General features: G+C 54.1%; 1 protein-coding gene across 12 annotated transcripts in view; it reads right to left on the minus strand.

Annotated features, from left to right (window-relative positions):
* Positions 1 to 26877, minus strand: part of EHMT1 (euchromatic histone lysine methyltransferase 1) — a 151736-nt gene that overhangs the window by 38102 nt on the left and 86757 nt on the right. For 10 of the 12 annotated variants that reach the window (XR_008618973.1, XR_008618972.1, XM_024126084.3 and 7 more), the window contains exons 4-12: positions 26037 to 26217; positions 22578 to 22735; positions 22213 to 22401; positions 14907 to 14984; positions 13436 to 13556; positions 10387 to 10518; positions 8290 to 8435; positions 1800 to 1943; positions 800 to 1026 (exon numbers count right to left, since the gene is read on the minus strand). Coding sequence is in view for 10 of the 12 variants with exons in the window: in XM_024126084.3 (XP_023981852.1) it covers positions 800 to 1026; positions 1800 to 1943; positions 8290 to 8435; positions 10387 to 10518; positions 13436 to 13556; positions 14907 to 14984; positions 22213 to 22401; positions 22578 to 22735; positions 26037 to 26217 (1376 nt within the window). In the remaining 2 variants the exon portion in view is untranslated. The remainder of the gene's footprint in view (positions 1 to 799; positions 1027 to 1799; positions 1944 to 8289; positions 8436 to 10386; positions 10519 to 13435; positions 13557 to 14906; positions 14985 to 22212; positions 22402 to 22577; positions 22736 to 26036; positions 26218 to 26877) is intronic. The other 2 variants (XM_055089356.1, XM_055089355.1) reach the window with 2 other exon arrangements.

Below are 26877 nucleotides of genomic sequence, written 5' to 3' on the forward strand. Positions count from 1 at the left end.
GCAGCCAAAAATATTTCACATCATACACTACACACAGGTACAGATGTTTAGGGACAGGTACACACAGGTACAGATGTGTAGGGACAGGCACGCACAGGGACACGTGGGTAGGGACAAGTATGCACAGGGACTGATGTTTCAGGTGTATACTGACAGCTACCTATGGGAGTACTGTGCTTCAACCGAAAATACGGTGATACCACATCAATTAGCACGGTGTGATACTGGTTCAAAAACAGGCAAAGAGGGCTTCCCTGGTGGCGCAGCGGTGAAGAATCCGCCTGCCAACGTAGGGGACACGGGTTCAAGCCCTGGTCCAGGAAGATCCCACATGCCACGGAGCAACTAAGCCTGTGCGCCACAACTACTGAGCCTGTGCTCTAGAGCCCGTGTGCCACAGCTACTGAAGCCCGCGTTCCTAGAGCCCGTGCTCCGCAACAAGAGAAGCCACCGCCAATGAGAAGCCCACGCACCGTAACGAAGAGTAGCCCCCGCTCACCACAACTAGAGAAAGCCCACGCGCAGCAACGAAGACCCAACGCAGCCAAAAATAAATAAATAAATTCATTTAAAAAAAAAAACAAAACAGGCAAAGAAATGTACAACTACACTGAGTGCAGAAGAGACATGTGCACACTGGCAGTGAGCAAACGAAAGTCAGCATGCCTCACAGCCTCACGTGTCAGAAATCACAGCGAGCGTGAGCCAGCTGGGAGACGTCTGGCAAGTCGGAAGACGTCAGCAACAATTAAAGACGGGCACTGTCAGGTGAACTCTGAGGGCTCAGGGGACGCCATACCTGCCTGTGGTGGTGTCGGCCCTGCCCTCCACTGTGGAGCTCTTCTCCTGCCCGGGGGCCAGCGTCACGGTGGAGGTCGTGTCTGCTTTTGCGATAGTCACCTCTTTGGCCTTGGAGGTCTCCTCCCCACAGTGGGGACAGTAACTGGCATTATTGACTCGAGAGGCACAGGCTTTGTGGAAACGGTGAGAGATGCTGCTCTCGGGCTGACATTCCATAAAATTACCCTAAAAACAGGAAGGCGAGAAATCATTCTTTTAATTGGGGCTAATACGCAGAAGAGCAAGCAAAGCCCAGAATTGAGCGCTGTGTGGGGGCAGGAAGCCAGAGCCCGGGGGGCTCCCAGCCCCTCTCCGGGTGAGGAGAAATGATGCCCTGCGTCCACCGGGGCCCCTCCCAAGGCATGTCCACACACATGCTATTTGAAGGAGAGAAAATCCCCATCCCCACGCCCCGAGGCCTTGCTCTCCAGCTGCTCTGACCAGGGGATGGGCTGCATATAAGTCCAAAGACGGACCCACGGAAGACACACCCGGGAAGAGAATCCCAGAAGCAAAAGCCCGAGGAGGGCGGTGCCGCCAACAGCCCCTGGCAGAGAGCGCCAGACACCACGCCCTTCGGGCAACCCGACCTCAGGCCAGGTGCTGGGGTGAGGAGCACCCAGAGCAGCACTCTCCCCGGGAACCTCTTCTCAGCAGAAGCAGAAAAGGATGATGAGGATGGGGAGGGCACACAGGCGTGGCGTCCAGAGAAGCCCCTGGGGGAGAGGCTCTGGGCCCAGGAGCACAAAGGGCCACACGGAGACCAAGTTAGGGCCATGTGAGCCACGTGAGCGTCTGTGGATGAAGTCATTGATGGAGAAGACCCCGGAGGCACTGGCGAGCAGGACGCAGTGGAGGGCCAGGCGGCCCTGCCCAGGTAGACACGTGAGCGGCAGGAAGGGAGCCGGGGGCCCAGGTGCCCCCGGAGGCCAAGGGCAGGAGAGGGGCCGGGAACTCACGGCGGTGCAGAAGTAGCCGCAGCCGGGACAGCACTGGTGCTTCACCATCCGGCCCCGGTGGTCTTCACACAGCACCAGGAGTGGCGCCTTGCTGGACGGGCGCATCAGCTCATGCTTGACCACGCTGTTCGTGCACCTGCCCAGCTGCAATCAGACGAGACCGGGTCAGCCGCTGCCATGCCACAGGGCGGGAGGTGGGGGGGGGGGGGGTCAGGAAATCAAAGCAGGAAGGCGGCCGGGTCCTCTGCAACGTGATGAGGGGCTGTGCCGCCGGTTCACGGACCAGGGGGTCAAGGCGGCCGCATGAGGAGAAGAGCCTGGGCTGGGGGCTGGGGCATCGAAGGGAACAGGACACACGCCAGGCAGCACGGCCAGCAGCGGGGAGCGTAGAGAATCCGCAGGACCCACCAACACTCGGGAGGCCCGCCTGCGCCCGCTTTCGCCCTGGCGCCTTCCAACAAGGACTCTCGCCTCCTGGCAGCTGGTGCGGGCGACGCACCCCCAGCCCCAGCTTCCTCCTCGCCTGCTCCTCAAGGGAGCCCATTCTCAGAGACACCATGGAGCCCAGAGATGGGGAGGGGACGGGGTCAATGCCCCCAGGAAAGGGGCCCAGGCAGTTCTGAGGCTGGAACAGGAGGCCACGAGGGAGGGCACATAAACAAGCTCTCGGCACCAGAAACAGGAGGGAGAAGTGAAATTTCCATGGAAGCGCTGGGAGACGGAGGGAATTTTCTGAAGTAAAGCGAAAAGTCAAAAATGTGGAAAATGGAGAAGAGGTGGCCGGGTCCTCCGCAACGTGATGAGGGGCTGTGCCGCCGGTTCACGGACCAGGGGGTCAAGGCGGCCGCATGAGGAGAAGAGCCTGGGCTGGGGGCTGGGGCATCGAAGGGAACAGGACACACGCCAGGCAGCACGGCCAGCAGCGGGGAGCGTAGAGAATCCGCAGGACCCACCAACACTCGGGAGGCCCGCCTGCGCCCGCTTTCGCCCTGGCGCCTTCCAACAAGGACTCTCGCCTCCTGGCAGCTGGTGCGGGCGACGCACCCCCAGCCCCAGCTTCCTCCTCGCCTGCTCCTCAAGGGAGCCCATTCTCAGAGACACCATGGAGCCCAGAGATGGGGAGGGGACGGGGTCAATGCCCCCAGGAAAGGGGCCCAGGCAGTTCTGAGGCTGGAACAGGAGGCCACGAGGGAGGGCACATAAACAAGCTCTCGGCACCAGAAACAGGAGGGAGAAGTGAAATTTCCATGGAAGCGCTGGGAGACGGAGGGAATTTTCTGAAGTAAAGCGAAAAGTCAAAAATGTGGAAAATGGAGAAGAGGTGAGAAGGCTGGAGGCTTCGCAGAGAGGACCCAGAGAGGGGGCCGGGGCTCCCGAGACGCGGACGGCCCGAAGCAGACGGGGACGTGACCGGGACGTGAGAGGAAACTGCGCCCGTGAAGCCGTGGCGACAGGAGAGGATCGGCCCAGAACTTCCCCCCCAGGAACCTCCCCCCTCAAGGAGCTGCTGAGGCAACGCGCCCCCCGCTGAGAGGGACCCATGTGTCCGAAAACGCTACAAAGTGAGCAACTCCATCAGTTTGGGGTGGAATCGGTAACAGGCACAAAGAAAACAATGAGAAACGAGATAATTACTAACTCTGAGAAAAAAGAAAGGTTGCTCAGGAGAGGAAACCCCTGGCTCAGCTGTGGATGCTTCCACGAAAACAGCAAAGCGGCTCCCGCCTCGATCGATGGAGGGAGGGACAGACAGATGCAGACCGCGGTGCGGGGGAGGCGGGGGCACCCCTCCCACAGTAAGGACCCTCAGACAACACCTCAAAGGAGAGGTCAGGAAAGGAGGGTAGAAAGCAGGTATTTGAGAACATGGAGAAATCCCAGGAGGAAAAGTAAAAGGGGCCAAGGGTTGCTTGGGGGGAGGGAGCCTGAGACCCACCCGCAGCCCCCGTTGCAGACATTCAGGGTCTTCAGCAGCGGGTGGGGGGCAACAAACAGCCACCAGGACGCCCCCCACCACCACCAGGACCCGCGAGGCCGTCAGGGGACACAGGTGGAGGCCTCTGACTGGCTCAAGCACACTCAGCGAGAAGGAAGGTCAGCGCGGAGGACCACAGCGGCAAGGGCCGCGGCCTCTCCTCGGGACTTTCGGACAGCGACACCGACCGACGCCTCTAAGTGCCCAGAGTTCTGTGCCCATCAAAGTGTCTCTCAAAATTGGAAGCAAAACAAGGACTTTTTCAAACAAACAAAAGAGAATTCATTACGAGCAGACTTGTGTTACGGGGGCAGGGTCCTCAGGCACAGGGACTGTGGTATCAGAGAGAAATCCGATCGGAACAGAGAAAGAACGCTCTGGATGCAGTTTAAATAAAGGGAAACAAGAGACGATTACGGTTACTCAGTCTAAAAGATGAGTATGTACAAAAATAATAGCATATATGAAACCGAAACGTATGACAAAAGATGGGAGACAGGATTTGGGCCCACGCATGTAAGAGTCTTACATTACTTGTTAAGTGGTACGATATCAATTCAAGCAAGACCGTGATACACTAAGGATGCATGTTGCAAACTCCAAAGCAACTGCTGAAAACATGAGGAAAATATGTAAAAAATAAAGCCAACAGTGGAATAAACCAGAATCATAAAAAATGTCAACCCGGGACTTCCCCGGTGGCTCAGTGGTTAAGAACCCGCCTTCCAATGCAGGGAACATGAGTTCGATCCCTGTCCAGGCAACTAAGATCCCACGTGCCTCGGGGCAGCTAAGCCCACGCGCTCTGGAGCCTGTGAGCCACAACTAAAGAGCAGCCCGCGTGCCGCAACAAAAGATCCCGCATGCCACAACAAAGACCCAGCGCAGCGAGGGGGGGGGAAAAATTCAATCCAAGAGGCAGAAAATGAAGAAAAAGGAAGAAGAGATGGCATAACTCTTAGCACTATTAAGATGTCAGACTGTAACCCAACTACCTTGATTAAGTGCAATGGGGATGATCCAAACACACCACTGGGAAGATGGAGACTATCAGGCCCTGTGCAGGACACGCTGTCTAGAGAGACCTCCAAACATACAGGCAGCACAGGTCCGGCGGGGGGTGGGGGTGGGGGGTCCTGTGTCAGCACCAGACACCCCAAAACCCCAAGGACACAGTGGACCCCCAAGAAGACAGGGGTCACGTAAAAACGGCCCGAGCTGAAGAGTCGACACCCCTCCCTCGCACAGAAATCAGAGGAGCGTGTTGGGGGCACGATCGTGTGCATCTGTCACACGTGTCACTCGTGTGATCTGAGCCACTCATGTCACTCATGTGACTCAGAGACACACACTCAGAAAGGTGACCTCGAGTGTGTGAATTATGCCTCAATAAAGCTGATGGGAAGGAGACACAGGACGAAGGAGCTATTAGCTCTGAGGGGCTGCTGCCAGCTAAGGCCGAGGCAACCTGGGAATCGAAAGAGAAAAAATATTTTGGGGAAAATAGCAGCGGCTTAAGAATTTCCTGGAATCCCACAAAAAAACAGAGCAATTAGACAGCAAAACCAAAACCCAGAGACGACATTTAAATCAAAACCAAAGGCCACAGGATGCGTGGGCCTGCTAGACGCTGGTGCCTGGGCAGGAGGAGGGGGGAGGATGGGCGAAGAGGGACACAGCAAGGCAGTGTCTCGTGGACCCAAGGACAGGGTGGGGGGACCAAGGTGCCAAAAGGTCCTCCCTGGGGCTGAGAAGAGCAGGCGACCTGGGAGAGACCCTGCCCAATCCCAGCAAGTCTGGGGCTGCCTAAGACCTGGGGCCAGTGCAGGCCAGCCGCCAGGAACCCTCAAACCCAACCTGCCTGGACCCCTTCTAGTTCGGGGCACGAGGACACCAGGACAAAGCTGAGTTGAAAATGAGCAGGACAGGGACAAGAGAAATGAAGAAAAGAGAAGATCGAGAACAGTGGTTCTCAAAATCTCCAGGTTCAGTGTTCTTTTATACCCTTAAAAATTACCAAAGGTCCCAAAGAGCTTTTGTCCAAATGGGGTACGTCTATCAATATTTACCATGTTAGAAATTAAGAGAGAAAATTTTAAAATATTAATTTATTTAAAAATAGCAATAGGGCTTCCCTGGTGGTGCAGTGGTTGAGAGTCCGCGTGCCGATGAGGGGGACGCGGGTTCGTGCCCCGGTCCGGGAGGATCCCACATGCCACAGAGCGGCTGGGCCCGTGAGCCATGGCCGCTGAGCCTGCGCGTCCGGAGCCTGTGCTCCACGGTGGGAGAGGCCGCAGCAGTGAGAGGCCCGCGTACCGCAAAAAAATAAAATAAAATAAAATAAAAATAAAAACAGCAATAAACCTATCACATAAAGAACGTATTTTAATTAAAAAATTACTTTAAAAAAAGTTAATGAGAAATGTCATTGTTTTATATTGTTCACAAAACTCTTTAATATCTGGTTTAATAAGACAGATGAACCTCATATCTGCTTCTGCATTCAGAGCAGACAAATGTGGACATTCTTCTCTGACACCACAGCAAAACTCTACAAGGGGTAGTTTCTCAAAAGATTTGCTGCAATGTAAAAATCTCAATCCACTGTCCACAAGTTTAGTACCGTTACACTAAAATCCATCCATGTGTCTTGCACTGTGAATGATTTTGTAACACCATGAAAATCACTCATTCCCTGAGTTATACAGGTCTTGCAAATGTACAAAATGCCACTGTACACTCTGTGAAAGAGTAAGTAAAAAGGCACTTAACTTTTTAGTATCGTTATAATAGTTTTGACCATGCATATCCCCTAAAAGAGTCCAATATGAAGAGGGTCCTGCAGGCCAAGGGGTGGGGGGGGGGGGTGAAGCTTCAATAATAATAATAATAGTAATAGTAATAACAACAACAACAATACAAAGATTAGAACCCGTCAAATCTGTTTAAACACGTGAGTTCATAATGATATTTTAAAAGTAAGAACTGGCCAACCTCAGAAGATGACAGAGAACAAATTCATTACCTGAACGACTGGGAAATAAAGAGAAAAAGGCTCAAGCACCAGCGCGGCCCTTCCTCTGAGATGTTCTGCTGGGTAACAAAAGAGCAGACGAGATGACAAGGCTCTTTATGAAACCATCCAGCTAATAAATGAGCAGTAAGCGACACAACATCACCGTTTTGGAACCTCTGATGAATTAATAAATACAGGCATGAAGACTCAACAGCTGCCAACATCAGAGAAAGAGTGGCAACCAGATATCACGAGCCTTTATCTTGGCCTAAACTCCCCTCAGCTGAGCCGGGTCCACCTCTGTATAAACTGCAGACAGTGGCGCTGGAGCCCCCGTGAGCATGGCAGCCACTGCTCAGACCACGGGGTCAAATGGCCCGGCTGCTCCACACATAAAGGGAAAGGAAGAGAAAGGACAAATGGGCAACAGCATCTAGGGACACCTGTATGGCTGGTGAAACCATTTAGAAAACAGAAGCCGGGTGGCAGCTACTTGGGGCCAATCCCATTTCCTGACCCTGGGAAATGGTAACTAGAGTGCCCACCCTAGACAGACTCATTAGGCCGAACATTTGTCTTGTACTGTCTTCTGGATTTATATTTAATTTTACAACAAAAAATTTTATATGTAACAGGTTGAAAAGAGAAAAGACTGTGAGTTCCTAAGATGAACTTTGGGGAGCAGGGGGAGGGGCACCGGAAGGCGTCAAGGCACCAACTCATTACTCGGAAGAGCAGCAAAAGAGACCACAAAGTCACTAGCTGTGCTGTGAACCCAGGATGAAGCATGCTTCAGGGGCACAAACAGCCCCAGCAGGTGAGGAAGTTCTGTTCCAGAGACACCGGAGAGTCACTGCAGGCGGAACAAGACAACCGTGGAGCCGCCACCCCGCAACCTCTCACCAGACGATGGACCGAGGGCAGGAACTTGACCTCACAGTGCCCCCACCAAGGCCGGCCGGGAACTAAAGGGAATGACCGGCCCCGGGCCAGTGGCGGGGCCGCAGGAGGGTGGGCAGAACCCACCTGGATTCAACCAGAGCAGAGAACACAGACGTCTGACCACCAGCTAGGCGTCACGTGATAATAGGAATTACTGTTACTTCTGTTACAGGAGACAAGTGCTAAACACTGGCTCAAAGCCAAGCGAGCAGAGCAGGACAGACCCAAGTGCTGGCGGCTCAGACACCAAGCAGCAGGTTCAGAAGGTCAACTGTAATGCTTTCACCACGGACGGTTCTTCTAAAGAAGGTGACGGGGCCTGTGGAGAGGCTGCGAGCAACCTCAGCTGCAGCTCTGCCTCTCACCCGTCCACGTCCGAGTTCACAGCAAAGTAGAAAAGCCTCTGGGAAAGCATGACCTCAGCGGAGCAGTGCCCGCAGCCATGTCGGCTCCCAACCACCACTCCTGCCCGGCCGCGCACACAGCACCCTCTTCCTGAGCAGCGCCGGTGCTGCTGGGCGGGGGCCCCCCTCGCACAGGAATGCAAACCTGCTCACCTGGTGGTCCACGCTCTCCGTGGCCATGCACTGGTTGTTGGCCAGGGTGGTGATCTCTCGGCTTTTCGGCGTCTCCATCCGGCAGCTGCAGAGGGGCACCTCCTGAAGGCCGTCCGTTTCGCCTACGTCGGGACCGTTGGCCAGCCCTGCGGTCACACACAATGCGTGTCACCGCCACGGCCCAGAGAGCTTTTCTACACTCGGCCCCGCCCACCCCACCTCCGCAGGGCAAGCAAGCGCGGACACAGCCCAGGCAGACATGCCCGCGAGCAGTGCCCAGGAGCCGAGGTCCAGGAGCCAGACCGCCCAGGACTTTGCTTCCCAGCCAGAAAGCGTTCGTCTTCGTCACTTGGTTTTAGAATCGCATCCACGAAACCAACGTTCAGTTCAACCTGAAAGGGTTAGTGGAGGTAGCTTGTCTACTGATCATCTAGAGCGTTCCTCACCCACTACAACAGTGCAAAGAGCCTGCTTATTAGGCGGAAGGAGGAAAGAATTGGGGAACATAAAGAAGAAAACCAGGATCACGAAGAAAGTGCTGGGCACAGCACATGACCGCCTGACCTGACCTACGGGCAGGGCAAGGCGGGCAGCACCAGGAGGAAGGCAGCCCGCGGCTAGGCCGGCTTGCAGTGGGGACAGAGGCCGGTAGCCAGAAAGACCCCTCGACCTAGCCACGGCTTCCAAAGGAAGGAGCGTTTCATGTTCCTTCTTGTGCAACGAAGTAGGGGTGTAGGGTAAGCTGGGGTCCCCACAGACACGGCAGGCCGGCTCGCCTGGACCCCCATGAACCAGGACCCGTCCCCACCCTCCACACCCATCCAGGTCACATGGCCCTTTCTCCAAGGAGCCCCAGGCCCCCTGCCCTCCTGCCCAGCCTCAGGTCCCACAGCTGCCCCCCTAGAGGGTCTGGAACCCTAGCACTAAATGCACACAAAACTGTGGGACCTGACTCGTCCTTCCAAAGTGCTGACACCCCAGGCCCTGCGTGACTGGACACATCCACGGGTCCCTCCACCGGTGGTTGTCAATCCAGGGAACACCCTCAGGGAAGCACCTTACATGGCGCCCCGCAGCCTCTCCTCCTCCTCCAAGGGGCTCCCGCCAGCATGGCCCTTACTTTTACAAGAAGCTGAACGTACACATTAAAGGCAGAGGCCACCTCCCTCACCCTCCAGGGCTCAGCTCAGACAACAGATAGGGGCAGCAGGTGCCCCTGCTGTGCTGCCCTCTCACCTCTGACCCCAGGCAATGTGGTAAAACGAGCACTACTTGCTGCTGGCGTCCAAGTCGGCACCTTCCTGAGACAAAGCTAAGAGCAGGTTTAGAAACAGTAAACACAGACGTCACTTCATCGGGAAGGAAGGCATGAGGTGATGACTAGAGAGGGGTTTCTGCTCTGTGTGCAGCAAGAAGAGCGGCTACTTCTCTGACAGACAAGCCTACAATTTTCTTCTTAAGCTAAAGATGTGATTTCCTAAACTAAACAAGTAAACCAAAAGTCTTCTAGTGTTCAAAACGCTAAAAGCTGTTTATTTGTCCTTTAAAGAATGACTGGTTAAACCCCGACAGCAGCAAAATCCATGGGCTGTAAGTAACAGGGATTTTACGTTTTCCCCATGTTTCATTTCAAAGAAATTTTTCAAAAGAGCCAAACAGCGATTAATTAATTTCCACTGGTAAAGATTTTCAGACAGCGAGGAGTGTGTGGCCCCAGCCCCAGAGCCAAGGACCCCCAGAGCTGCAGTGCCAGGGACTTCAAGGCCCGGCTCCAGATATGCCACCATGGGGCACCACCAGCTCAACACATTTCCACCAACACTGTTGGAATCAGGGATCATAAAAAAAGCCACGTTGTGCAGAACGACGCCACTTGCATGCAGCCAGGGCACAGGGTCACCTCCCACTGGGAACCCCATATAAACACGCATGGCTCGCAGGACTCCTGACCTTGGTGGGCAACTGCACCCGACCACTGGGGCTGCCTCACTAGAGCGCCACAAAGACACGGCACACTGGCCCCGCGTCCTGCCCACTCGGCACCAAACGCACCCTCCCCCACCCCCGCCGGCTGGCCCTGGCCACGCACGCGCTCACCTTCTGCATCGGAGGCCAGTGTGCCCTTGACTCGGAGATCCAGGGAGTCCAGCGAAACCTCCATGTACCCCGTGCCGTCGCTGGGTGCCATCTGCTCTGCGCTTCCTGAAGACGATGCGTACGCTTCGGAACCTGCGTTCAAAGGCACACACGTCAAACACGGTGCGCTGGGGCGTCACGACCCACGGGAGGCACCATGGGACGCTCGCGAGCCACTCAGACAACAAACACACATAGCATCCGGGCCCCCATCCTGCACTTCTGCTGGTTCCCAGTTCCACACACCCTCCCTGGGGAGAAGGCAGCCGTGTCGAGGAAAGCAAAGGGGTGGGCATGTGGAAACACCTTTCTCTACAAACACACCAGCTAGATAAAAGCTGATCAAATAATCAAGGACACAGAAAAACGTCGTGCACATACGTTCTGTGAATATTACTTTAAAAATATAAGAGTAAAATCTGAAAGGCAGCTTTGAAAGACCAGCTGATGTACAACAGCTAAAGAAGCCCCAGAGGTGCAGCGTCACTGTGGAACCAGCCCAGCCTCAGACACCTGGGCTGCAGGATCCACAAGGAAAGGCTGCAGGGCCGCAGAGAGCGTCCTCCTGTGAGAAGGGGGTTTACGAAGTACATCACCCACCAAAGGGCAACACAATCTGAACACGCCAAGGAGAGGAATGTGTGTAAGTGAGGAGCCCATCAAGGGAGGGGGCTCCTGTCCACGAGTCCCAGGAGGCCCACCCGGGTAACTGCCATTCTAAGGGCACTTCACTGAGGAAGGCTGTGAAAATGTGCATTTACACAGGATAATAACACCACCAGCAAAGGGCAAATGCCCAGAGTTCAGAGCCAAGTTTTAAATACTTGTCATCGACATTATTTCAATGATGGGAAATGAACAAGCCATAACACAGAGAGGTTTGGTGCCCAAAGACTCTGAATTCAGGCCACAGTCTGAACCTAGATCTCAGACAGGAAGGAGCCAACCACCAGCGAGAAATCATCACCAATCTGAGGAACTGAGTAGCCTTTGTGCGATTTTAAACACTTCACAGGAGGAAATAAAATTCAAACTCCCGTTTAAATAATTATTTAGGCAGGCATTCTACACATTACACACAAAATGGTGAAGATGAAGCCTCTACCCGAAACAACTTTTAGTCTTGGATCTACAAAGGCTTTTGTCAGTCGACAGCAGAAACCACATGGGGTATTCTGATCTTGGCTGATGATTCCTGGTTGAGAGACAAGGAAAGGAAACGTGAGTGAAGGAGAGGAGGTTCACGGGACACACACGTGTGCCTGGTGGGTCAACAAACCCCACCAGCCACCTGACTCCAGTCTGCAACTGAGTGCCACACACAGGCCTCCAGCAGCCCTCTGCATTTCAGGGGCAGCTCTGTAAACCTGCTTCTCTATCAGGGGAATCTAGAAGAATGCTAAAATAACTGTGCAAGACAGAAAGAAGTCCTGAAGCTTTGCGGTGCTGGTATAGAGAAAAATCAATCAATAAAACAGACTAGAAAGTCTAGAAACAGCCATACGGTCACTGTCAACAAAGTTTCGAATGGTTAAGTGAAGAAAGAAAAGTCAATGCATCCAATGGTGCTGGAATAGCTGGAAATGCACAGGCAAAAAAGTGAGCTGCCCGACAACACACACACACACTCACACACACACTCACACACACACTCAAAGTGGATCAGAGACCCACATGTACAGGCTAACTATAAAACTACAAGAAGAAAACATGGGACAAAATCTTTGTGTCGTGGGTTGGTTAAGTCGAAGACTTCTGAGATCATAATAAGCATGAATTTTAAAAGAAAACAATCCATAAATTAGACTTCAACAAACATTTTTTAAAACTTTTAGTAGGTGCACATACTTGCAAAACATCTATCTCACAAAAGACTTGTATCCAGAATACTGAAAGAAGTCACAACTCAGTGAGAAGATATACACTCGGATTTTAAAGTAAGCAAAAAGTATAAACGCATTACGAGAAGATACACGCTAAGATGTGCAACCTCGTTCTTTGGTAGGTAACCGCAATGACACAGCACCACACACCAACCAGTAGCACTGGAATCAGAGACTGACCACGCAAGCACTGCGGGGGCCAGTGTGGGGCTGGACCGCTCCCGTGCTGCTGCGGGAACGCAGAGCAGGGCAAGCACTTCAGGAAACAGCTGGCAGCACTAAGAAGTGAGACACACAGCATGACCCAGCCACTCTCCACTCCTCAACGTTTACCCCAGATAAACGGAGCATCTGCTCTAGAAACACGTGTACAACAAACTCCGCAGCAGTTTATCTGTAAGGGCCAAAAACTGGAAAGAGACCAAATGTCCAACAGGTGAGGGATAAACAAACCAGACAGCTGCGTGGAACACCTCCCGCCAACAACAACACGGACGACCCTCAGTTACTCTCAGAGAAGCCAGAGAGAAGGATGCATCCGTAAACGTTCTCCACAGCGCTGACCCGTCTGTGGAGACAACGTGGAGCAGAGATGCCCGGGCCGGGGGAGGGCTGGCTGCGGAGGGAAGGTGTCCATCGCACAGTGAAGGTGGCAGGGGTCTCCTGTCACACGCACGTGGTGAGGCTCACCAACCGAACACCTCAGCAACACACACTTCATGCTACGCCAAGTCCTCCACGGCAAAGCTGCAAAGACGGGGCCCCTGGGCCACTAACTTTGACATCATGCCCTTCCCAGCTGTCCCTTTAACAAGGCTACCTCCAGATCAAGGGAATCTGAGCAAAGGGCTGAGAGCCACTGTGTGGACCAGGGCCTGGCCCGCACAGGACGATGAGGGCGGGACACAGGGAAGGTGGGGGCGGTCAGCGTGCGGCCATACCACGGGGGCCTGCTGGAAGGAGACCCCCTGGCATCACCTGAGGGTCTCTAATAAAGCTGTTTCTGATGTTTTTATTTTTTTAAACAGTGGAGTCTTCTGTTCAAATGAAGTCCTACACAGAACCCCAGCCCCAAGCCCCCCACGGCCTGCTTCCACCCGGGGTCCTGCGTGTGGCTCCGTGTTTACCTAGCACGGAGCAGGGCTTCTTTTTACTTCTCCGCCTCCTCTTCCTCGCTGGCTTGATCCAGGGGCTGTCAGGTTTCCCTTTCCTCTTGAGAAACTTCTTCTTGATGCTGGATTCAGAACTCTGAGAACCAAGGGAAAGGAACAGAAAGAGCAAAGCATGGGTGCTCTGAAAGCAAAAGTTCTGTTTTCTTGCTGTATCGTGATAATTCAACTAGAAGATTAATTTCACTTTTAGACATTTTTCTAGGTCACATTGGTTTTTTTGTTTGTTTTGCGGCATGCGGGCCTCTCACTGCTGTGGCCTCTCCCGTTGTGGAGCACAGGCTCCAGACACGCAGGCTCAGCAGCCATGGCCCACGGGTCCAGCCGCTCCGCGGCACGCGGGATCCTCCCGGACCGGGGCACGAACCCGTGCCCCCTGCATTGGCAGGCAGACTCCCAACCACTGCGCCACCAGGGAAGCCCTAGGTCACATTCTTAAAGACACTCTTGCTTTTCCCTAAATATCACTCTAAGCTCAGTTACTTGAGTCTGGCACAAAAAAGAATAAATGAAAAAGTTCTACCAGTAACCAAATAAGTAAGTTCAGTAAGAGAATCCATGCACCCATTCATCTCGCTCGTGAGAAAAGGAACAATCAAAGTCTCAATGTGCTTCAAATCTATGTCCAAATTAGCCATTACATGGAGAACAAGGAAAGAAATTATCATCAATTTACAACATTTCGAGATTCCTGTGAGTACGTGTGTCTCAAATCTAGACGCAGAAAGGGCATCTAACTGCCACCAGTTACAGCAGATGCAGAGCATGCACCACTATCCTTCCTAACGACTCCACACCAGGATCTCACAACCCCTGTTAACTATGGATAGAAAAAGAAATTTTAAAATGCGTGTTCATGAGATAAAAAGATACACTAAGGGCGGCTCACTGGCCTTTCCAACAGTTGCCCTGGAGCCCGAGCCCTCATGCTGGGCCCCCTGAGACGCCCAGGTGCCCTGCGCTCCCTCCAGCACCTTGTTCCTGTGCCCTCTTCAGAGCAAAGCTCCGGGAGAAAGTCTGCCAAGAGAGCACCACAGCTCCCTGCGCTTCAGTCTAGACCCCAAAGAAACACGCGTGTCGCCGGACACAACAGCCCGTCCCAGTGCTCGTCTCTGCCACCCACGTGGCCACTTTCTCCTTCTCATGCCACAGAGACTCCCTTCCCTGCTCTGCCCGGTGGCCGCGGCAGGCTCGCCAGGCTCCGCCCTCCCCCCACAGCCCCGCCCCCGTGAGGTCGCGTCGCTCGCACCCCTCAGCTCTGAGCCACATCCAGCCCGTGGAGGGCCTGCGGTTCCACCTCGGACGCCTCCATCTTCCCTCGCCCGGTCCACCCGGTGGCCCCTCCCTGGCTCTCTGCTCGGGCTGCTTTCCCTGCGGCTCCCACGTGGCTCCTCTGCCAGGAGCCCCGCGTCACCCGCGCACAGGTTACCAGATCGGACTCGTCTCCGTCCTCCTCCTCCTCCCCGGTGCCGGCCGACTCCTGCTCCTCTTCAGATTCGCCCTCCATCTGAGCAGCCCCGCCAGGAGCCAAAAAGAAAACAAACCAATGAGAGCCGTTGGTGGCAGGCGATCTGACCCGACACACCTTGGAGGTGCCCCCGCTCCCCAAGAGCCCGGCCCGGAAGGGCTGCCCCCATGCCAGGCTCCAGCGCTGACCTGGACCAGCTACCGATCCGACGTGACTCGGACGTATGCAGATCGGTGCGCATGAGACTGCACTCCCCGCAAAAAGGTTTTCAGAGGCCACAGACCTACATAAAACGCAAAACCTACCCCCCAACCCGCGAGCCCCCCCAGCCCCAGGGCCTCGACCTGCTGCCAATGCTGGGCACCGCGGGTGAGCACGGGAGTGTTTGCCTGCAGGAGCAGAGCACCCAGCACGCTTCTGCGTCTTACTTTCTTATAATGAAAAGTACGCTGTGGGATCTTCCCGTAACAGAACAGCAGAGGCACCTGGGTTCACCTTCTCTACCTACACAGGAGCCGCGCGCCCCCTCCACCCCTCCCCACGCACCCGGCTGTGGCTCCTCGAGGGGCCACGCGGTGACCGCACCCTCACAATCTCACAGGAAGGGTAAGACCCTCCGGACAAACAGCAGACACGTGCTCCCACCCGTGCAGGACGCTCCGGGTGTGGGGCGCCCGCCCACAGGGCACCCCCAGGCCCTCTGAGGGGCTGCACCACCCCGAGTGTCTCCCACGCGTGCCCCTCCATTTCTCCCGCTGCGTATCGCGTGACCACAGCCCCAGCCCGTATTTCCACTGGGTCCTTGCTTTCTTAGTAACTGTGGAAGCTACACACACACAGGAAGCTACACACACACACTGTCTGTTAAATATGTTATAAACATTCTCCTATCAAGCTCTATAGGCTCTGCTTCTGCTATTTCGTTTTAAAGTAAAACTTCTGGGGTTTTCATCTGGACAAGTCGAACCTCTCAGTCTCTCCCTTCGTGGCTTCTAGATTTGTGTCTTACAACAGAAGGCCTTCATTTGAGATTAGAAAGACGGTTTCCAACACTTTTTCCCACAGTTAAATATTTTGTGTTGACACTTTAAATCTTTTGGAATTTGCTTTTTTAAATAACAGCTTTACTGATTTATAATTCACCTACCCTTAAATTCACCCTTTTAAAGTACACAATTCAGTGGTCTTGAGCGTATTCAGAGTTGTGCAGCCATCACCCCCAACTATTCCAGAATGGAGCGTACATTTGTTGTGCACCTTGATCTAAGGGTCGGCCTTCACTTTGCCTCCAATTTTCCCAATAACATTTACGGAAAAGTTCATGATCCCTTGCGAACGAACTGAAAACCCAACCCTTACAACAAACTGTATCTCTGCAGACAGACAGGCGCACCGTGGCCACCTGGCTCCACTCTCTCATGGCTCTGCCGTGCCTGCACGAATCCCCGCTTGAACCCCCTCTGTATCTGTCCTGCTAACCTCTCCCCCGCCCCCCAGCCCGTTCTCGCCGTGAACGACTCCCATGTCAGCTGGTCCCACAGAAAATCCTGTGGGAATTTTGATGAGAACAGTTCTGAATCCACGGATAACACGGGGAAAGGGAGATGAAAGAATGGATCTTCTCAATCAGACAAATAATGGGTCATTCCATGAACTTATTCTTTTAACCTCTTTCAGTACAGTTTTGCTATTTTCTCCTTATAGATAACACACATTTCTTGTTAAATGTATTGCTAAGCACTGTGGTGATATTAAAGACTTACAGCTAATTTTTAGGTGTGATATTGTGGTTTTGCTGTTCAAAGAATCCTTACCTTCTAAGGACCCACACTGATATACCGGCCTCAAGACCGTCCAGGTGGAGCAGGAACTCTGGCAAGCACCAGTGGCTGTACACATGCACAGCCTGACGCTTTCCATTCAGGAGGTTAACAAGTATTGTCGGGTGTTTACTGATATTACTGACAAGCTGTCCTTATATTTTCTGACTGGCAGGACCACACAAGCTCAGCTCACTGGCTACAGCAGCCACTCAGCTGGTTTCCTTGGATTTTTTTAGATGGATGATTATATGCCCAGCAAACTCCCTTGTCCTTTAAAATATTAATGTTTCCTTCCGGTTTTCACCTTACAGCATCACGGCAAGAATGACCAATGTGGCGTGCTCGTGTGAGGGGAGAAAGGGGCAACCTGCACTTTTCTTTTTCTTTTCTTTTTTTTTTTGGCTGCGTCGGGTCTTAGTTGCAGCACATGGGACCTTTCGTTGTGGCGTGCGGGCTTCTCTCTTGTTGTGGCGTGCGGGTTTTCTCTCTCTAGTTGTGGTACGTGGGCTCTGTAGTTTGTGGCACACGGGCGCTCTCGTCGAGTCGTGAGGGCTCAGTAGTTGTGGTGTACGCGTTTAGCTGCCCCATGGTATGTGGGATCTTAGTTCCCAGACCAGGGATCGAACCCACATCCCATGCATTGGAAGGTGGATTCTTTACCACTGGACCACCAGGGAAGTCCCAACCCGCACTCTTTTTATCACTGGTATTAGCAATGGTTTAAAACTTTCGCCATTAAATACAATCTTTTCTGTAGGATTCTGTTATCTTTATAGTAAGCTTTATTTAAATGTTATCTGTAAATTTCATTGGGTAGTTTCTTATTTTAAAAATACTGTGCAGTGAAACTACCCATCAAAGTGGGCAGATTAACAACTTCCGAAACTCCTGTGACTGTGAAGGGAGGAATAAGGAATAACTCCTTATAAGGAATAAGTACTTGAAAACTGCACACACAGCAGGCACAGGAACAGGCGTAAGATGCTTGGGGAGAGAAGGGAGGGAAGCACCACAGCTGGCATCTGAGTGGACAGACGGTGTGCTACTAAGGCAGGCAGAGGCCACAAAGGGTGGGGGACCCAAGCCAGCAGGCCCCGTGAGCGCCCAAGACCACCTGCCCCATCCACCCCAGTGCTGAGACAAGGACGCCGGGCATCGGTGGGGAGTCAGTCCCCTACACGGAGAAGGAGGCACAGTGCTGGCCGCACACACACAGGGCCTCCCTTCCTACAAATCGACTTTTTAAAAGGACAAATAATTACACGGATAAACAGCTGGGTCCCAAACAGGCACTACACAAGAGAAGGCATCCAAACAGCAAATAAACATACAAAAAAGTACCCAAGCTTCTCAGAAACCAGGGAAACGCAAATCAGAACTGCACTGTGAGAGCGCTCAGCCACGCCAGGAGGGCAGCCCACCAAGTTCACAAGCCCGCGATGCACACGCAGGACGTGCAGCTCCCCTCGTGGATGTGCCAGACATGGGCAACAGCCCCACTGGAGCCCCCACACACCCCCGTCCAGAGGGGTGCGGCCCCGCTTGGTTCCCAACGCTCTGGCCTCAGGGCCCCTCCCTCTCATAGAAACTACTGAGAACAGCCAAGGGCTGTGGCGGCCCGTGAGTCCGTGAACATGCACCGCTGCAGACACTTAACACCTGCGGCGTGGCTCCCTCAAAGGAGAGTGGGAAAGGCAGGTAACATCCCAGCACTATAATAACCCTGGAGGGTCTCAGAGACCCTGGGCCACCTTAAAAACCACTGCCACACAACAGTGAAAATGAACTAACAGCATAAATAAATCGCACAAACACAACAGAGAGTAAAATGAGCCACACTCAGAAAAAGGAGTGCCTCCTGCGTGATTGCACCAAAGCCCAGAACAAGAGCAGAGGCAACCCTGCCACGAGGACCGGAGGGGGCGCCACCCACATGCTCCTGCCCTGGGCACCGCCGACCTGTGCCCGTCCCCAAGTCCACGCGGCAGGGAGCTGGACCCTGTGACATGCCTTCCAGTCTCTCTCCTTTGCTCCGTTACCTCAGCAGGTCCTGTGAAGAGCTTTCCTGGAGGCCGCAGCCTCCCCTGCCCTCGTCCCCTGTTACACGGTTGTGTCTGGCTGACTTTAAGGCAGGTTTAGCCTCAGAACCGGCTGGCGTATCTCCCACCTTTCTCATCTCCGGAACAGGTCACATAACAAATCCATGGCTATTTGTTACTATCACTGATCTGTTTAGATCTGCTCCTGCCATCTTATTTTGTTTTCCACATTTTCTTCTTGATTCTGCTTTTATTTATTTCCTGATTCTTTTGTTAGCTTGATACCCATTTAATTTTCTTCCTTTGTATCAGTATCTAGACTAACTCAGTGTTATTCAGTGTCTAGATTCTTTCCGGAAGATGAGGACCTCCATCAAAATAGAGACTCCAGAGATAGACTCACATTCAAATGCCGCGTGGTATGTGACAGAGGTGGCATTTTAAATCAGCAAGGAAGCAAATGTCAGTCAATAAACAGTGCTGGCACACACGGCTCACCATGTGAGGGAGGCCACACAACCCTGACCTCACATTTTGTTCAAAAAGCTTTACTGAGGTATAATTTATATACCATAAAATTCACCCACTTTGACTGTCTCTCGCTCACATTTCATCAAAAATTCTCTATGAATCAAATGTTTATACATAAAGAATGAAGCCCATGAAGAATTAGAAGACAGCTTACATCAATATATTCAAAATCGCCACAGGGAAAGGTCTGGGTATTGTAATTAGAACCCAGAACCCAGAAATCATACAGAAACAGACCAGTATCCATGAGCTCTGACATCGCAGCCAAGGCTAGACGGCACACACCTTCGAGCAACAGGTCAGCTCTGCGCTCACATAAGGCTGCCCAGACCACATGACCCAGAGGAAACGGGGTCGCTAGACAACAAATCCTGACAGCCAGTCGTGTGAGAAGCTGCTCGGCACATTCAGACCTGCAGCAAAACACTGAGATGCAGGGACACGCAGACGAAAACCTGTCCCTCCCAACTCACTGTGGCAGGGACCTGGAGATGCCCACATTCCACCTCTCAACAAAGTGCACACTACGAGCCCCCCGAGTGTCGCCTCTAACAACAGGAAATGGCTTTACGGGGGGCGGGGGTGGGGTGGGGCGCACACCCACTGAGGGGCCCAGCCAAGAGCAGCTCGTGGAGCCACAGGCAAACAGCTCCTCAAGGAGACTGGACGTCCAGAGTCAAGTCCCCACTGCAGGCGGCGGGGAGTACAGGTCTGTAAAAATCACCATTCAAAATACCACCGCAAGAATTAGGAGACTGCTTCCTTCCTACACAGAAGGGAAAAAATAATAAAAGATGCAAGAGAAAAAAATAATACATGATATCTTAAATCATTTTAAAATTTCCTTTAAATCTCTAATGTTAGCATTTTCTACCAATTTATTTTTGAAAAATTATACCTTAATAGCTGGGCCAACATTTAAAATTTTGCCCCAAAACCTGCTAAAAAATAGAACTGGCATAAATGGCTAATATGAATCTGAAATTTAAGCAACACTAAGAAAAAACACGGCCCAAACTCCAGAAGCTGAAAGAAAATGCTTTACACACGTCAAAGGCTGTACCCACAGCGCCGATGCAAAGTGCAAAAAGCTAATCAGCAAAATCATACACTTCAAACAAGTCACTGTTGCAACAAACTCACTGGAACGTCTCTGCCCACCCTTAGCTGCTGAGTAACTCGTAAGGTGTAATGGTCCATCTTAAAGATGCTCCAAAGGTTTCTCAGACAAGTCTGATGCGTGGACAGTAAACCCACAGCTCCACAAGTCTGCCTGACTCTCAGCCACGGTTTCGCCTCCGTGTCTAACTCACCCCTTCCCCAACCAGAAGGGCCCCAACAGCAACAGCCACTCTGCTCAGGTCTGCGCCCGGCACCCCTGGGCCCCCGATCACTGAAACCGTACAAGCCCCGTGTCCCTGTCATGTTGCGGCAAAGATAGAAATGAGGGTCTTTTCTTTTCTGACGAACAAGGAAAATAAAGGAGCCATGGGCAGGCTATGGAAACAACATAAACTGGCCTGAAAGAGTTAATCAATCCTCCTAGCTTTTCTTTCTTTTTTTTTTTTCCCCCTTGGCTGCACTGGGTCTATCATTGCTGCACGCGGGCTTTCTCTAGATGTGGCAAGCAGGGGCTACTCTTTGTTGCGGTGCGCGGGCGTCTCATTGCAGTGGCTCCTCTTGTTGTGGAGCACAGGCTCTAGGCGTGCAGGCTTCAGTAGTTGTGGCTCGCGGGCTCTAGAGCGCAGGCTCAGTAGTTGTGGCGCACGGGTTTAGTTGCTCCGCGGCACGTGGGACCTTCCCGGACCAGGGCTCGAACCCGTGTCCCCTACACTGGCAGGCGGATTCTTAAGCACTGTGCCACCAGGGAAATCCCAACCTTAGTTTTATTTTAACCGTTACTAATCTGTAGTGTCTGTAACTAGACTTATCCTTCACAAAGCTAACCTCTAACACTCTCTTGACACTATGTGAATTACATCCTGCACTCCCCTGTAGCAAATCACCCCTTGTAGTGGTCTGCATTTCAGAAAGAAGGTCACAGCCGATAACCCAGCCGATAACAAACGGACCCAATTACCGGGCTGCCTGACACCAGCGGTGACTGTTTTGAAATGATGCAAGAAGAAGAAAAATTCAAGACCTTCATTACTTTGATCCTCATCACCTACCCCAGACTGCAAGCTCCACCTATAAGACCTCTCCTGATTCCCCGGGGAGCGGGGGCACAGTTCTTGAGGCACTAGCCTGCTGTGTTCCCTTTTTGCCTGGCAAAGAATAAAGCTATTATTTCTTTTCCTCCAAAACTCTGTCTCCGTATTTCTGTTCGGCACCGGTGCACAGAGAGCCAAGATATGGCATCACGACCCCCAGACGGTGCCACGCCTTCAGGGCCACCACACCGCCAACCCCAAGCTCGTCCTGGGTGGACACGGATGAAGCGTCCATAATGAGGACATGCCAGCACACGTACCACCCCACAGGCCTGTCAGCAGCCCTGGGCGCTCACCCCACCGGGAGGACAGAGGCCTCACCTGCGGGAGGAGCACACCTGTGCCGGGTGCCTGGGACACCATGCCAAGGCCAAGCGCAAGCCATACTGGCACTCGGTCAGCCACGGTTAGCAGTTTGGGTTGTTAATGGTATTATTCCTGTCACTCCCAAGCCTAAAAATGCTCAAGCCGTTTACTTCCATGAACGCTGCACAGGAAGACAAACACTTCTCTGACGAAAATAAACTACCTACAAGTTTAAGAGAAATAAAATACAAGAATCCCAGCCAGAAGCAAACAGGGGCTTTATTACGGCCCAGAAGCACCCAGATGCCACCCCAGCCCCGCCAGGACCAAGGCCTGCGCTGTGCGTCCCGCCCACCTTCTGGCCGCGGTCAGGCTCCAGCGCAGCGTCCCTGGAGGCCCTGCTGTCCTCGGCAGGGCGCGCGGCAGCCGGCTGAGCGCCCTGGTCCTCGTCCTCCTCCAGCTCCTCCGAGTCGTCCTCCTCAGAGTCCATGTCCAGGCTCTCCCCGTTCACGTGGAGGGAGCCGTCACCCAGGTCCTTCTCGCCCTGGAACACGGCGGAAGCCCACGTCCGGACCCCGCTAACTCCTCCAGGCAAGGCCCACGGGGCGGGGCGGGGGACGGGGCTGGCGACTCTGCCGGAAGACGAGAGCCTGGGGCGGGCGGGGGCCACCCTGGAGCAGAGATGGAGGGCAGCCCCCGCAGCCTGGCCCGCACCCTTACCTTGGAGCCCACCGTGGAATGAGTTATGCTCTTAAACATCTCAATCACCGTCCTCTGTTTTAACACTTTGGTCTTTTTCTTAGGAACCAGGCTATAGGTTCCCATTCTTCGTTTTTTCTTCCGAGATACTGCAGCTGCTAAAACAAAAGGCAAGCAAGCTAAAAAAAAAAAAAAAAGTCAAAAGGGGACGAGAGAAGAAAAGAAATGCCATTCAAATGTTTTTAGAGGTAGGTGACAGTTCACAAACTCTGATCACCAAAATCATCGGCACCCACAACAGTGTCTTAAGTTGCACAGAGAAAGCTGAAAACCCGTCACAGATACAGGATTTGTTCACAAGGAGACACCGAGCTGTACGGAGGGCAAACGTGAGCACCCCCTCCCGAGCAGACACCGGGAGACCGGCAAGCCGTCAGGAGCGGGCCCTGGAGCACCTGGGACAGCCTCTGAGCAGGGCTCTCCAAGGGGCTGAGAAGGAAGGGCCTCCTCCAGACCTCCTCCTGCTCGTGTGTCCAGAGGGTCCACCGATGACGTGCGGCCACTGAAGAGTGGCCTTACACCACTGTCACCTGGACCCTCCGTCCTCGCTCAGCACTTCATGGACCGAGGGGAAGAATACTGGAAACAAGGGCCCAGCGAGCTATCCCTGCATACAAGGGCCAGGGAGGGAGAGGCCTGGGAGCAAGGTCTCCTGACAAGCGCAGCAGTGGAGGGGGGACTGAGTGGGGGCTTGGGGGCGTGTGGCCCCTGACGCCATTCTGGGCAAAGCAGCCCCAGGTTTACTGCTCTGACAGAATGAGGGTCTCTGTGATGTTTTATTTTTGTAGAAAGTTCCAGGTTATAAAAAAAAAAAAAAATCTGAAAACCACTGCTTTAACACGGAGGAACTCCACGAAAGGGCTGAAAGAAATACCTTACGTTTTATTTCTACGAAATGCAGAGAAGGGATACGGGGAGAAAGGACGCAGGTCGGCCACGGGCGCCGGGGGTCAGGCTGACAGCCCCTCGGAGGTGCGTGGCGACGCCAGGACACTGAGGACAATCGCCACGCAGGCCGCACGTGTTTACGTGGAAACGCCGTCCGTCCATGCGCTGAATGGAGCACAGGTGAGCCGGTGGAGGTGCCCCCCCCAGGAGGAGGCGGGTGGGTTGTGAGCTCCATGCAAACCTGCCATCTCGTCTCCGCTCGCGCCGCAGCAGGACAGCACGAGCAGGCCCTCCAGGGCGGGGTTGTCACCACAGTGACAAGAAGAGATGGCCCAAAAGCGTGCACTTCCTGTGATAGCCTAATGCGCCGGCCGGACAGCGCAAGGGGGGAGGAGTAAGGTTTGAAGAACGAAGCAGGCCGTTCCCGGTCCGCAGGGACGCCGTCACACAGGGTCACGTCCCCACGGGCCCCTGCCCCTGCTCCCCCCGGGGTGGGGACGCTGCAGGCACAACAAGAGGGGCCTGCCGCCTCCCTGGGGAGCGAGCCGGGCAGCTGCTGCAGGAGCACCAGGCACCAGGCCGTTCACGCTGTCCTGAGCCCGCAGGCCCCGTCTCCGCCTCCGGCCCTCAGATAAGGAAACAGAGGCAGAGAAGGACCCATGTGGGAAACTACTAAACACACTCAGCATTTCTGTTTAGAAAACTTGGATTGAACAGATAAGGAAATAATAAAGCTAAAATAGGAACAATCTTAACTTTTATTAAGATAAAAGATCCTTGCGGCTTACAGGATCTTAGTTCCCTGACAAGGGACTGAACCCACACCCACGGAGTCCTAACCACTGGACGGCCAGGGAATTCCCCAATCTTAACTTTTTAACAGAAGTACCGACTCCTGACATTCCTCGCCAAGCCCTACACACATGGGTGTAATTCCACAGAGACATGCGACTCTGTCCAGCTTTAACTCTTTGAAACAAATAATACTGAGTTGAAACAGACCAAAAGTTGGAGGTGGTGGGGAGACAGACTGACCCTGTTTTCTAACCAACCACCACACTCCAACAAAGAACAAGGACCCCCTGGAGACACGGCTGGTCCCAGGGCTGGGGAAGGACAAGACGGGCTGGGTCCACCTGGTGTAGCCAGGAAGTCCTCACAAAGTGACGGGGTCACATCGGAGGACTCAGGAGCCAGCCTGAAGGGCAAACCTGGGACAATTTGACCATGACGGTGACGGACTGGAGCCCAGAGACTCACATAAGGATCCATGAGTTGAGACAGAGGCAAGGCTGGAAAGGGGAGGCCCTTCATTCCAGCAGAAGCCCCACTAGGAAGTAAGGAGGGGGCGATGGAATTGGAAGCCATCCTGGGACGATCAGTCTGGGAGTGGGTCCCCAGATGCTCAAGCTGCCAGGTGGGACCGTGCAACCCTCTAAGCCCCGCCTCCAAAGACACAAAGGACGACGACCCAAGGACCTGTAGACCCAGCCCTGCCGCAGCAGGACCAACACCCACACCCCACTCCCAGGGGACGCAGCAAGGACACACGCCCCTCGGGGACGGCAGTGACCCGAGCCTGACCCGGGAAGACAGCAGCGACCCCAGGGGGACGTTCCAGATGTCAAGACGCACACTAAGGGACTGCAGGAAGCCAGCCAGAAACGCCTCCTGGGACGACTGACTGGCAAAGGTGAGTGGGGCCTGAGGTCTGGACGACGCATCACACGGGGGGCCCTTCCAGGCTCTGACACTACAGCGACTGCCCGAGAGGGCGCCACGCACGACAGGGACGTGCCCACGGCCCCATGTCTGCAACTTCCACGCACGTTCAGAAGTAAACGTTACACGCTGGGCGGGAGAATGACACGCAACTGTGCACGGGGTGGAATGGGGGGAGGGGGACGGGGGAGGCCACAGGCATCCTCTGCAGAACCTCTGGTCTGAAATGACTGATAAGCAGCAAGTATTCTGAAAGTCTTGAGGAAGACAGGCCTCAACCACCACATGACCACCCCAGGGCAGCCCCTCGGGGGGCCACCTCCCCCTCATCTGTGAGTCCTCAGCGATGTGAGCCGGGCCTGGCGGAGAGGCCTGTCTGCACTGGAGGGGTCTGCAGAGGAAGCAGGTTCTACGGGCACGCCTGCCACGGCAGCCTCCCTGGGGGCCGCTCACCAGCCCCACCTCCTGCGAAAGGCCCCACAAGGCACCCGATGCTCCTCCACGCCCCCAGGTGAGCGTGAGGAGAGGTGGCTCGGGGTGGGAGGGGGCCGCCCCACGGCCACCCACACCTGAACCACGGTGCCCCCGCAGCACTGAACCATGAGCTGGGAGGCTCCTCAAGGCCAGAGCCCTCCACCCAATCAGACCAAGGCCACAGACTGTGGGAATGAAAACGATCTTCTTCTGGAAGTTGAAAACAAGCGGAGGATGCGACGACGCAGCACCGGGTGAGGGTGGAGCGGGGCCGCGTCCTCTGCGGCGCAGGCTCGGGACACACCCGAGCGCAAGGCGGCGGCAGGTTCCCTTTACCTGTCTGTGCCTTCGTGGTGGCCACGTAGCACTGGTTTTGAGGTAGCGACTGGTGAAGGGGCGGGAAGGGGGGTAAAAGCTGCTGTCGTCCAAAATCCGAGGCGTTTCTGCTCAACTCCTCTTTCGGCTCCTCAGGGTCGCGGGCGTCCCGGCCTTCCCTGGGGTCCTTGCTGGCCGCGTGCTTCAAAACAAAGACAACGCGACAATGACGCACAGGCAGGCGGTGATGAAACAGCGTGCCTCTCCCACCAAACCCCTCGCCCGAGAGATGTACGCTGAGGGGAGAAGGAAGAGCGCGGGAACCCGCTGCCACCAGAGCGCCTGTGACAGGCGCAGGTAGGCATCACAGGCCAAGAACAGAGTCTGCGTTTCTGCAGGCAAGTAGCAGTGGCTGTGACACGTGTGGCGCCCAGAACCGGGACCGTCTCCCACCTGGGCCTTTACCGAAAGCCAGCCAGCCTGTGATTTAGGTAATAAACTATGACTACGTTTGAAAATACCCAGATGGGGCACATTCCAGGTGATCACGGCTACACAGTGCACATCCCCCAGGTGGTTTTCACGCCACGACAGATCATCATGTTACACCTTTAAGACGCTTTTGCTCAGTTTTACCCATTTCCTCAGTGTCTCGGCCTTAGCCTGCTGAGACCACAACAGCCTGTGATGTGGACGCCAACCCCCGGCACCCACCAACAGCCCTGCCTTTGCTCCAGACACCACTCAGCACCCCCCACCACTTGCTTCCCCAGAGTCACCTACGGCCTTGAGACAGTCTGATCTCAAACCCGATTCCACTGAACCACATTTCGTTGTGCACAAAGTAGGTGTGATCCTTCAA

Source organism: Physeter macrocephalus, chromosome 13, assembly GCF_002837175.3.
Source record: "Physeter macrocephalus isolate SW-GA chromosome 13, ASM283717v5, whole genome shotgun sequence".
Classification (NCBI taxonomy): Eukaryota; Metazoa; Chordata; class Mammalia; order Artiodactyla; family Physeteridae; genus Physeter; species Physeter macrocephalus.